At 49.5% G+C, this 12,185-nt stretch overlaps 1 protein-coding gene across 5 annotated transcripts; it reads right to left on the reverse strand.

Annotated features, from left to right (window-relative positions):
* Nucleotides 1-428: 428 nt before the first annotated feature.
* Nucleotides 429-12,020, reverse strand: MTHFR (methylenetetrahydrofolate reductase). Of its 5 annotated transcripts, XM_054085819.1 has the most exons (14): nt 11,903-12,020; nt 10,719-10,760; nt 9,756-9,917; nt 8,723-8,974; nt 7,384-7,622; nt 6,953-7,063; nt 6,583-6,776; nt 5,868-6,118; nt 5,006-5,140; nt 4,522-4,702; nt 3,951-4,133; nt 2,079-2,180; nt 1,725-1,844; nt 429-1,270 (listed from the first exon to the last, which is right to left on the reverse strand). In XM_054085819.1, exons 4-14 carry the CDS (start codon nt 8,962-8,964, stop codon nt 1,073-1,075), a joined length of 1,956 nt encoding a protein of 651 aa, XP_053941794.1. In that variant the 5' UTR covers nt 8,965-8,974; nt 9,756-9,917; nt 10,719-10,760; nt 11,903-12,020; the 3' UTR covers nt 429-1,072. The 5 variants fall into 5 exon arrangements, with proteins under 5 accessions (XP_053941794.1, XP_053941793.1, XP_053941798.1 ...); XM_054085818.1 differs by lacking the exon at nt 9,756-9,917; XM_054085823.1 differs by lacking the exons at nt 9,756-9,917; nt 10,719-10,760; nt 11,903-12,020 and adding exons at nt 7,837-7,977; nt 8,562-8,618 and having other exon boundaries at nt 8,723-8,859.
* Nucleotides 12,021-12,185: the final 165 nt, after the last annotated feature.

Raw genomic sequence — 12,185 nt, forward strand, 5'->3', positions numbered from 1 at the left:
GGATCTCAAAATCCCACTGGGAACTGCCCCCAGGTCTTGTTTTCCTAGGCCAGGGTAGCTTTGCAGGATTGCTAAATACACAAAGCGGCCTCCATAGCTCCCCCAGCCCCTTATTTCAATGCTGTGGGCCATAGGCCTGTTAAGAGTCACTGAGGCAGGAAAGATAGGTTATCCTTCCCTAAAGGCACTGGAAAAGGACCACCACAACTCTTGTGATCTTGCAGAACACAGCCAAAGGTTGTAGCTAGTTACTTGTGGTAAATTCTAGGATTTAAGCTGTCTTTGCTCTACCATGGAGCTTTGCCCATACTTTACTTGGGCCCCCGAGTTGAAAGTGAAAGCTGGTTATCTTAATTTTCCCTTGTGCCAGGCTGATTAGTTTGCAAACAACACAAGTCTGCTACTTAGAGAAGTAGGGCCTCGTACAAGAGCCACTTGATTTGTGTATTTTATTATACTTAATCCGAGAAATAGTGACTTCTACTCAGTCTCATCCAGAAATGAAATTCACATATTTCTATTAAAGTACAACAGGAAATATAATAAAAGGAGAAAAGTTAGGGAGAAAACTTGAACCTTCTACTGGAAGGAGTGCAAAAGAGCCTGATATGATCAGTTATGAAGAAATATATCTTAGGAGTGCAATGTAAAAGCAACTTGAGCTTCTTTTCAGGGCTGGCAACTGCTGAAATAATCTCTCATAGGCAGTGCTGACAGGAGTGTTTCTGCCTCCTGGGCAGCATTTTGGGCTTAAGAAAGTTACCAGAATCCCACTGAGCCTTATCTCCTATTACTGTAATCAACGTTGCCATGATTAGCACCTCTTCATCCTGCAGAGCTGGCCTTCAAGCTCAGTTTAGAGCCTCAGCTCAGAGGTCCACGTAGTTCTGGCTATTATTGAGTCAGGGAGCCTTTGTGCTGGGGACAGAGGAGCATGTAGTGTGGGTAGATCACAGCTAGCCTGGTTACTGAGTTTAGGAGTGTGTGGTCCACCAACAGCACAGGAGCTGCCTTTTCTCTCCCCGCAGTCAGTGGATGGAAGGAGGAAGTAAAAGGATTAGAAAAGGAATTTTCACTGTTGAGTTGGAGAGTTCAACAGCTCAAAAGTATCACCCACAACTTGCCAGAGGCAGTTTTCGAGGGGGAAGTCATTGTCCACGAGGTTGACCAAGTAGTAGTTGTCATGGATGTACTGGATGATCATGCGAGAGGGTGACTCTTCCTCGTAGAGCTTGGCCCATTGCTCGATCCACAGTGCAAAGGCCTCATCCTGCCAAGGAAAAAACATTGGCACCAGTTTAATGCACATGTTAGAGCTGCATTTTCCCGTCCATGTCTGGCCAGCCTGTGGCTTGTTTCCTCTCAGTAAAAACTGCAAGAGCTGAGCAAGGACCTTTGTGTTTCCAGTGCCCTGAACACAGCTGCTGAGAGCCAAAAGGAGAAGTGTTTGCAGTAAAACAGCTCAATGCTGCCCCTGTGCGAGTAGAGGCAAGGGACAACAGTACCTTCCAAGCCTCCTGTTCATGGACACTTAGTGTCTGTGAAGAGCTCTTGCGGGAGCAAAGTTCTAACGCTGAGGGAGCAGGAGGAGCAACATCTGGACCTCTGCAAGCTAACATCACTACAGCACTTAACTGCGAGAAGCGTCATAGGCTTAAAAGAAACCAGACACTCTGAACTTCTAGGCCATCACAGCAATGTATCCAGCAGGAGAAAGGACTCACCTTCCAGTAGAGGAAGCTTACAGGATCCACTACGGTGGGCTGGATGATCTCTCTGCCTGGGAAGATGCCCCAGGTGACAGCATTGGGTTGCAGATCTGGAGAGTTGGTGATATTCTGGCCCTGCCAAAGGAAGGAAAACCTTTCTGAAGCAACTGCTAGAGGAGGGATTGAGTGAGTCGGAACATGTGCACCTCCCTTCTTGTTAGGAGATCAGGCAGCTGCTGCACATCACAGCTGACTTGCTTCATTTCCCTTCCCTTCATGTCCTGCTTCGTTCATTGTTTATCTGAATCTTTGATACTTGCCTCTCTCCCAAGGTGGTGAAAGGAAAGCGTCCCATAAACAATAGCCTACCTTGACATTGACAATGTGGTAGTTCACTCGCAACTCGTATTTCTTCAGCACTTTGAGCAGTGCCGTGACAATCTCGCTGGAGGTGAAGAACTCTAGGTATGCCTGTAGGGAGGGATGGGGAAAGGAAAGAAAATAAGAGCCTTAACTCATGGCAGGACAGGGACAAATAAAATCATTGAATCACAGAATGGTTTGGGTTGGAAGGGATCTCAAAGCCCATCCAGTTCTAACCCCCTGCCATGGGCAGGGACACCTCCCGCTGGATCAGGCTGCCCAAGGCCCATCCAACCTGACCTTGAACCCCTCCAAGGATGGGGCAGCCACCACTTCCCTGGGGAACCTGGGCCAGGGCCTCCCCACCCTCACAGCAAAACATTTCTCTCTAAGATCTCATCTGAATCTCCCCTCTTTCAGCTGTAAACCATTCCCCCTCATCCTGTCCCTGCACTCCCTGATCAAGAGCCCCTCCCTAGCTCTCCTGTAGGCAAATACAGGCAACCAAGAGAACAGTTGTAGAGTCTGGGCTGCTTGGAAACCAGGCAGCCTAGGCCTCATATGTCCACTCCCAGAAACATGTACTAGATAAGAGGCTTGAGTAAAAGGCATCGGAAATTGGTAAGAGAGCTGAGAGCAGAAAATAATTTGGGAGAGCAGAGCTTCACAGCCCAGGAACAGCCAGCTCAGGAAAGCTACAAGCTTCCTCTTTTGCACCTACAGAAGCATACAGGCTGGAATAACCTCCAGCCAGTGTAAGCATAACTGCTGTGCCTGGAAAGCAGCCTGTGCCACACAGAGTAGAATGCCTGGACTAGGGCTGAGCTTGAGCTCTGTTCCACACGGTACCCTACCAACAGCAGCGTCCTGCCAAGGCAGCCCAGGCTGCTGGGAGCAGAAGTCAGGGGTTTCAGCTGGACTCTCCCAAGCACCCGACCATTCCCTGTCCTCATCTTTGTTCACAATTCTCCCCATGTTACACACCTTAATTCTGTACTTGCTCCATTTACTGCTGCTCTGTGCTTGGCTGCTCCCAACAACTGCTTCCCCTCCCCCCGCCTCGGTTCCTGGCTATTGTGCAAGATGATGGATTTCCCCTCACCTCGGGGGAATTTTTCCCTTTGAAATCATAACTGCATTTGCCATCTGCTGGTCTTATGGCTTTAGCGGTTTGGATCCTTTTGAACAGGGCTGCTTTGTTTCCTAGTCTGAGCCACTAGCCTGGCGTTTACCTTGACGGGAGATTCCTATCGCAGCCATTAGTGGCAAAGCTCTAGGGCCTGAAAACGCTTGACAGGAGGAGGCAGGCATGTGAGAGAAAACTGCTTGCAGGCCACAGAAAGAACGTGGCAGCTGTCTGAGCAGCACAGCAGTAGTGCTGTGGGGTGGGGGCAACTGGTGGAGAAGTCTGCCTTAGAGAAGGCCAGATAGGGGGATTTTAAAATGCCCAGTTATCCCCATGAGAAGCTGGGTGGTAGAGACACTACCTCATTGATTCTCGATTTATGAAGACTGTGTGTTTCCTGCATCACTGAATGGGATCAGATGCAGCAGGCAGGCATGTGTTTGTATCTAACACTTCATAGCCCTGCTCTGGGATGAAGTTGCCAATCATTACTTGCTGAGAGTAAAGCCAAGAAACTCTGTAGATGTTCAGTAGATGTTTTGAGGTGGGGAAAAGAGCTATGAAGTAAGCCACAGAAATGACGTAATCTGTCCCTTAAGACACCAAAGGAGCTTTGGTTCATCTCAGCAAGAAGGCATTAAGATAAGGAGCAGGCAGATGGATTATCTGGGTGAAAGCCTAGGACCTCCCAACTTAAAAGAGACCAAACTGGGTCATAACTCTTTGCTGCCTAGCCCAGAGTCGTGCAGTACCTTTTGGAAGACATAACCACCACTGGGTCCCCAACCGACAATGGGGTCTGTGGATGGTTTGCCGTTGATGTTTGGCTGGGAGTTGATGGTCAGAATTCCTCGTCTGTTAACCTTCTCCAGCTGTTCCTTCAGAAGGTTGGTTTCAGTAGCAAGAGGGTCATCATTCCAAGGCATACACGTAACCTACCGTGAGGAGAAAGGATAGCTCACAGTGGATGTAACAACCCTTTGGTTAACATCTGGATGTTGAAGGAACTCAAAAGTGCCCTGATGGGCTCAAATACATCTGCTTCAGGACAGAATTCCCAGGTTTGGGTCATGGGCCAGGATATGCTCAACTCTAAGGTAAGAACGACTGCTGGAGTCTATCAGTACTGGTCCTGTCATACTGGAGCAGCTTTCCTTTTATGTTGAGCCCTAGGTCTGGCTCCTCGATTCCCTTCAGCCACTACCTCAGCAAGTCCTTCTGGATACGGAAGTGCTAATCCTTGTTTAGAAGAACAATGTGGTACCAGGAGCCAGAGGAAATATGCACTATTGTCTGGCCCTCCCTTCTGGGGCCATCACTCACCTTATACCCATTCTTGTTGGGTTCTCCAGTGATGTAACATGTGAACACTTCAAAGACACTCTCCTCACCAGTCAGCTCTTCTCCCCACATCTTCAAGAGCTCCTCCCGGGGAGACTTGCTCTTCAAGTAGAAGAGATAATAGTCCTTCAGTTCCCCAAAGGCTGGAGAGGAGGAGTTACCCCTGTAAGGGAAGCAGACAGAATTAACAGGCTGCTGAGGAAGATGAGCTGATTTAGAGGTACAGAAAGATAGCCACCCAGGAAAAGAAATAGCCAACAAAATCCACCTAGAGACCAAAAGCCTCAATACTTCAATAATTTTCCTCACCTCATTTAAATCAAAGCAATGGGGGACCACTTTATTAAGAAACCACCTGTTTTGTCAAGCCCAAAGTGTGCCCAGGACATCTACTAATGACAGAGACCAAGGCTGGAGCAGGTTTTCACACACCATACCAGCCTCACAGCCATTGCTGACAGCTTACCATCGGCCATTGGGGAAATCATCCCATTCTTGAGTTCGATAGATGTAACTCTTTGGCCTGGAGGCCCAGAAGATTGGTCGAACATCTTCAACTCTTCTCTTGGGGTGAGCGCTGACTGCCCAGGGCAGAGGCCGCCTGAATGGGAGAGGCAGACATTAACACAGTTCTTCTGCTGACTTTCCTCTAAAGACTGGAAGACCTTCCCCTGGAGAACTCTGCCTCTGGGGAAAGCAAGTAACAGGGGCTGACAAGACTCCTATTTGTCAGGAAGTAGGACAGAAAACTCGTTTATGGAAAATCTTTTCCCATTCAGTTCCCTCCCACGATGCTCAGTAGGTGTCTCTAAAATGGTTAAGTACAGGAATGACATCCAAAATTTGATGAGGTAAGAGAAAAGCACTGTGATGCTATTTTTAACAAGAAAAAGCAGCTCTATTTTCCTTTGCTTCCTCTTGTATGCTGAAGCCTGTGGCTCAGAGAAGTCCACATTCCCTTTAACAGCTGCAGAAAACCCTAGATATCCACAATGGGAGCTTACATAGCACCTAGCCTGGAGGTGGGGTTGTGACAGACCTAAAAAATCATGTTTCTTCCAAATGGCAGCTCTGAGACTTTTAAGTTTTTAAAGTTCGAGAACAGGCTACTTGAAAGCCACTTGACTAAAATTCCTTCTTCCGCTACCCCCTCTATTCCTCCCAGATTTTGTCAGAGACCTGCAGGAAAGGTGAACTTCTAAATGCAGAAAGGTGCTAAAAAGAAACAGCAGCAGAGGAGAGATGCCAACCCAACCTTTGCTTGAGCATTCAGTAGGTGGGATGGACGTGAAAGAGGAACTAACAGAATCCAACGCATTCAAGCTCACCTGGGGTCCTCTTTCCATATGCCCAGACGCTTAAGGACTTCGGTAGTAGCCACTTCCCGATTGAGGGTGTAAAAATGGAGCCCATGCACCATACCACTATCCAACAGCTCCCGGCACATGGACACTGCCAGCTCCACCCCATAGTTGCGGATAGCTGCATCGTTGTCCTTGATGGGTTCGATCACATCTTTGATTTCTTGAGGCACTTCCAGCTTGGAGAGCTTCACCAGCTGGCGCAGGGAGTGGTAACCCTGGATGAGGATGCAGGGGATTTTCATTTTTCCAAGGCCCTTTTCAGACATTCGAGTAACACAGGTACTCGATCTCAATTTTGTGACAGAAGACTTAGACTTGGGGCTCCTGGATTCTCCTCCTAGGCTCCATCTCTGGGATGGTAACGCAGTCCTGGTCATGTCACTTTGGGTGATTTCTTCCCATTTCTTTGCCTTAGCCCAGCATGCTGGCAGTGATGATTAACACCATAGGACTGGTTGACCATTATCCCTTCTAACCCTTTTTGGCACAGAAAACCTTTTAAGCTTGTTATTACGTGCCTAGGAATTTGATTTGGCAAACCATCTACAGATTTATCATGTTTAGCACTCCCACTTTCCAGAAATTTTATGGAGGATATTTACAGAGCTCTCCAGAGGCCCTGACCCACAAACATCCTGGATCCTTACTCCCGCCCCAAAACAGAATTACTGGATTTCACCTGTATGGGGAAGATGCCAGGAATAATGGGGCAGGTGATGCCAATGGCTTGACAGTCCTTCATGAACTTGAGAAAGGTTTCTGATCTGAAGAAAAGCTGCGTAATGATGAAGTCTGCCCCAGCAAAAACTTTTTCCTTCAGGTGTTTCAGGTCTGCCTCATAGCTCTCTGCTTCAGGATGGCCCTTGGGGTAGCCTTTGGGAGCAAAAGGGAAAAAAAAGTGAAATCCTGGTAGGGCAGGACAACACGCTAGAAATTAGAAAGTAGCCAATCTGATTCTACTGTCACTTACAGCCCAGGTCCAGAGAGGGCCTGCTGAGCTGATCTCCCTCTCAGACCCTACCCCATACTCTGCAATGAAAGATATTTACCTGCCACACAGATGTCAAAGTAATCATCAAATTCATTGCGAATATGCTTAACCAGGTCAACAGCATAGTTGAAGCCTTCTACTTCTTCCTCCCATTCCTCACCCGCAGGATCTGAAAAAAGAACAAAGCCACAGCTCTCTCCAACCGTTTGCTGGTCTCAGATCTGCTACTGCTGTTAAAACCTTCTATCAAGGGGAACACAAGACGAAAACTCTATGTTTGCAGTTTTACCATGGACCGCTTTTGCCCACCCTTGACCTGGAGGGAGTGGTACCAAAGGGATTGGGTGAAATGCAGTCTCAACATTTAATTCCTCCACCAGAAGGAGCCTTTAAATTGTATTTTTCCATTTTCACCCTGGAATCAAATACTATAGCAATATAAACATCATACATATGATACCCTATGCATCATAAAACAAAAGGATTCACCTCCACGCAATGCCATGATGTTCTTCAACCCAAGCCGCTTGGCTTTCTGCAGATGCCCTGTGATATCATCCTTGGTCTGATTGCAGCATGTCATGTGCAAGATGGTCTCCAAGCCACAATAGTTGACTGCAGTGTTGGCAATAATCATAGACGAAGTTTCCTTGTCAGATCCTGGGTCCCCTGCAGGGTGCCACGTCACATCAATGAAGAGGGGACCACCTGCTCCCATGCGGTCAAACCTGTGGATTTCAGGGTCTGTTAGCCTCCCAGGTAGCCAACTCCCCTCTCTGTGCCTGGGGTATCTTGCTCAGTGCTGGAATGCCAGCAACAGACAGAGAGAGCTTGGATGACAGCAGCAGGAGAAACAAAGAAAAGTACTGAACTAGGAGTTCAGCAAACGGCCAACGTAAATAAGGAAAGTCATCTTTTAAGGCTGTATGAGGAGGAGCTTACAATCTCTTTGAAGAAGAGGCAACTGCAGTGTTCTCTGTAGAATGAGCTTCTCTATTAGACTGCTACATCTTCTGATAGACAGCAATGCAAGTCCTTTTGAGATGGGGGGACTATGCAGCAGCCTCCTGTTCCCAGCTTTAGCTGTAGAGGCCACAAATACAACAAGATGGACCAGATCTCTGCGTGCCTAACAGAAGCAAGGAATGACCCCCTAACTTGTTTCTCTCCTCCTCTGGGGTGGAACAGGCTCTTGTGTTTAAAGTAAACCTAGCACTGGCACATAGCAGTTACAAAAAGAGTTATGAAACTCCCTCTTCTCCTCTAGGTGAGTACATGGTGGCTCCTGGGGCTCTCCATTGGGTTCTGGGATAACCTTTAGCTCTGCTGAGAGCTCTCCCCTTTCATTTGACATGTAGATGGGGACAGCTGCCTCAGAGGCTAGAACTGTAGCCCTCAGTAACAGAAGCACAAACTGTAGTGGCTGGATGATTCTGAAAGCAAGTGGGAGTCTCTGTATCAGAGACACTGCCCATCCAGTAATATTTTCTGCTTTTTTTAGGTACTTTTCTGCTCTGTTGCCCCCCCGGCACTCTGCTTTAGAACTAGAGCATGACAGTAGGGTTGCTCCATCTTCACAGAACATGGGAGAATGAAAACAGTCTGGCCACCTCAGTAACCCCACCATGACACTTAACTCTTCAGGCCTCCAAGGGAAGACACGTTACCTGGTGTCCATTACCCTCCTCAGCAGGAAAGCACAGCCCCATTACCTGCTTCGTCACCTGGAAGGGGAGACAGAGCATGGGGCAGAGCCTGCCTCATTAGCTATTTCCCAGCCCTCCACCAGACACTTGACCTCTCCCCTCTCCTGCCCTGCAGCCCTCACCTGGAGATGAGATTGACAGCAGCGTTGGCTGTGCGTGGAGGGAAGAACTCCAAGGAGAACCACTTGTCTCCGGAGTCCTGCCGTCGACGCATCTTCTCCCGGAGTCGCTCATGACGGTCAGCATCGAGCACTGGGGTGGAACAGCGCGAGCTGTCCTTGGAGCTTTCACTCCCGCTACTGCTGCCTCCATCAGACTTGGAGCTGGAACTGGTGCTGCAGGTGTGCTGGGTCTCGTTGACCATGGTGGGCTCTCTGGAGGAGAGGAACAGAAGGAGCACAGTGAATATAAGACAGGACACAGATCTCAGCAAGAAGCAGTTATGGCTGGGGTGGGCAGGAGGTGATGAAAAAGAAGCCTGTGCCAAGACACAACATTGATCATCATCAAGCAATCCCTGTTGCCAGCCCTCGCTATAAGCTGTAGTGGGGGATCTGGTGAAAACACAATAAGAAGCGTATATTTAGATAGTACTGAGAGAAATAACACAGCAGATGGCTTCATGCCACATTGATGCAGCTCTTCTGTGCCTGCTGGATCAAATTTGGCTCTCAGAAGAGTCAGGTCAACATCACCTTTGCCCTTACTACAACTTAGCAAGCCGCACCACCCATGTGTATCAGGTGAGGGCCTTTTTGATCTTGTGGCCTTGGGCTGGACGTGCCAGCAGATGTTTTTTTTTCCCTACAGCAGCTGCTCCTTGGATGGTATCCACTTTCAATTTCTACTCTGTTTGTTCCCAAACAGTGCCTCTTTATGGCGTAGATAGGAAAGCAAGTGCTAATGAGGCAGATACACAAGAATGCACAAACTATTCCTCTGTCAGAAAAAAGTGAAGAATCCCCTCTGATCAGGCCACCCCCAGAAATACCATCCTTTTTTTTTGTTTTCAGCATCAGACAGTGGCATTTCTAACCATCAGCCTTCATCTACAAGACACACCATCTCCACAGACAACTGTTCCCTGCGCCAATACCACCAAACACACTCAGCTTTTTCCTTTACCAGATCCTCTGTTCATGTTCCTTTCCTCACCAATTGCGGCTGCCTGGAAATAAGGTCAGCAGAGACAATCCCCTTCTCCCTGCTCTGCAACACGATCAGCTGTGCTTGCTTGGCTTCACAGAAAGGAAATCGCCACAAGTCAGGTCCAGGATGCCCAGTCCACTTAGGTCCCAAAAGCGTTTCACCCTATGCCTTTAAAATTAGGTAGTGATTACAGGTAATTAGAGAAGAGCTACCATGCAGTTCGGATCTGTGTTAGTTGCTTATGTACCTGCCAAAACCTAGAATTGTCTCTGGGAAGCAGTGCATTGTCTGAGCATTACATAATGCTGGAACCTGTTATGGAGGAAACGTGTGCACTTTGTCCTTATCAGAAGCTCTGTGGGTTTAGCTCATCCAAGAAGACTTTGAACTTACCTTCTACTGTTTACACTGCATTGCTAATCAAGCAAAACCCTTTGGGAGAAAGTCTACTTTTATCACCTGTGAACCTCTCCAGCTGGCAGGAGATATGAGAAAGGAGAGCAGGCCTTCTACTGCCAACAGGAACTGGGAGTCTTAAATCTCTTTGTGTACAAACATAGCGGGCCGTACTAAAAAAAAAAAACCAGCAAAGACCTATTGACAAGTGAAGCCACTTGCACAGTAACAGCCTGGACCAGGCTCTCTCAAAACACTTTGCCAGACATCCACGTGGCACCAGTCTGGGGGAATTATCCCAAAGCGTATGTTGGTGATCAAGCTAGCAGCACAAAACTCTCAATATCTCACAGCTAGCAAGCATTCCACAGCTCCGTAGTCAAATCAAAGGACCTCTTGTTTTCCCATATGAGATGTAACACCCATTAGAAGGGAAGTGTTCACATATTAATGTCTCTGTAGGATGAGACTTGCTGTTGAAGAAAGGTCCTTATCCCCAGTAGAACCACAACAATAGAAGAAAGGCCCCACATAGGTTTTATCTACAGGCAGCATTGGGAATAGTTTCCTTACCGTCAGCTGCATCACAGATCTGCTGGCAGAAGCTTGCAGTTACTGCAAAGAGAAAAAACATTTTCTAAACAACATAAACAGTTATAAAATGAGACAATCTTAAACACCCATCAGAACCCCTGCTCCTCTGTCTCTACTACACTCCAGCTCAAAGATCTGTGGCCCAGCACGTGGATGCTGATCAGTATGGATGTGCCTGTTGTTTCTGTGACGCTGATGGTACTTTCCTGCTTCGCTGTAGGGTATTTTTACAGCATCCTGGCCTGAGCTGACACATGCACAAGCTGTTTAGAGGTCTGCATCCCCCTAAGCATGATTTTACCACCAAACCCTGCTGCATGGACTTACACTTCGCATGAGGCACACACACTTGTGAGGGATTGGTCCTGGCTGGTGGCATGGGGCAGTCAGCGGGCTGGATTCCTGGATCCACTACGTGGACCTATGAGGCACGTGCACCTGTGAGGGACTTGTCCTGGGCCATGGGATGGGGTATCACATGGACCTACACTTCCATGGGCTGCGTGTGCTTGCAAAGGACTTGTCTGTAGCCACAGCATGGGGCAGCCAAAGGGCTGGATCCTTGGATCCACTGCATGGACCTACACTTCCCATGGGACACGTGTGCTTGCAAGGGACTCACACTGAGCCACGGCATGGGGCATCCAAAAGGCTGGATCCACCACATGGACCTACGAGGCGTGTATCCCTGTGAGGGCCTGGTCCTGAGCCATGGCACAGGGCAGCCAAAGGGCTGGATCCCTGGATCCACTACATGGACCTACAAGGCATCCCTGCGAGGAACTTATCCTAAGCCACAGCACAGGGCAGCCAAAAGGCTGGATCCCAGCCAAAGGGCAGGTCCACGTGGACCTGCGAGGTATGCATCCCTGCGAGGTACTTGTCGTGGGCCATGGGACGGGGCAGCCAAAGGGCTGGATCCCCGGATCCACCATATGGACCTACGAGGCATCGCTGGGATGGACTGGTCCTGGCCCCCGGCAGCCAAAGCGCTGGATCCCTGGATCCGCTGCCTGCGAGGCTCTGATCCCGGGCCACAGCACGAGGCACCGAAGCGCTGGATCCCGCCCGGCCAGCGGGGCAGAGAGAGGGCTGGGGCTCCCTGCTGGCTCCCTCGCCTCAGGCGGCCCCGCTCCGCGCTCCCCCCTCCCGGTCGCGCTCACCTGTCGCCGGTGCCGAGCGGGGCCCGGGCAGCCCCGCGGCGCTTTAAGGGCGGGCGGGGCGAGTGAGTCATGTGGTGCCGCGCGCTTTCCCTTCTCCAACATGGCGCCGCGACCTCACCTCTAGGAGGGCGGGTCACACAGTGCTGCGCGCGTTCCCTTCTCCAACATGGCGCCGCGGCTCCAGCCCAACGGGGGCGGATTATGTAGTGCCGCGCGCTTTCCCTTCTCCAACATGGCGGCGCGGCCTCAGCCCCCGCGGGGGCGGGCGGGCGGGCGCGGCGCG

The sequence above is a fragment of the Cuculus canorus genome, chromosome 21 (genome assembly GCF_017976375.1).
Source record: "Cuculus canorus isolate bCucCan1 chromosome 21, bCucCan1.pri, whole genome shotgun sequence".
Lineage (NCBI taxonomy): Eukaryota > Metazoa > Chordata > Aves > Cuculiformes > Cuculidae > Cuculus > Cuculus canorus.

What these genes read in the sequence shown, in the direction of transcription:
- MTHFR (XM_054085818.1), bottom strand. Translation starts at nt 8,964, where the DNA reads ATGGTCAACGAGACCCAGCACACCTGCAGCACCAGTTCCAGCTCCAAG. An exon ending in GCTGTCAATCTCATCTCCAG is followed by an intron (nt 7,623 to 8,722) that starts GTGAGGGCTGCA and finishes TGAAATCCACAG; the next exon opens with GTTTGACCGCATGGGAGCAG. An exon ending in ATATGGAAAGAGGACCCCAG is followed by an intron (nt 5,141 to 5,867) that starts GTGAGCTTGAAT and finishes TCTCCCATTCAG; the next exon opens with GCGGCCTCTGCCCTGGGCAG.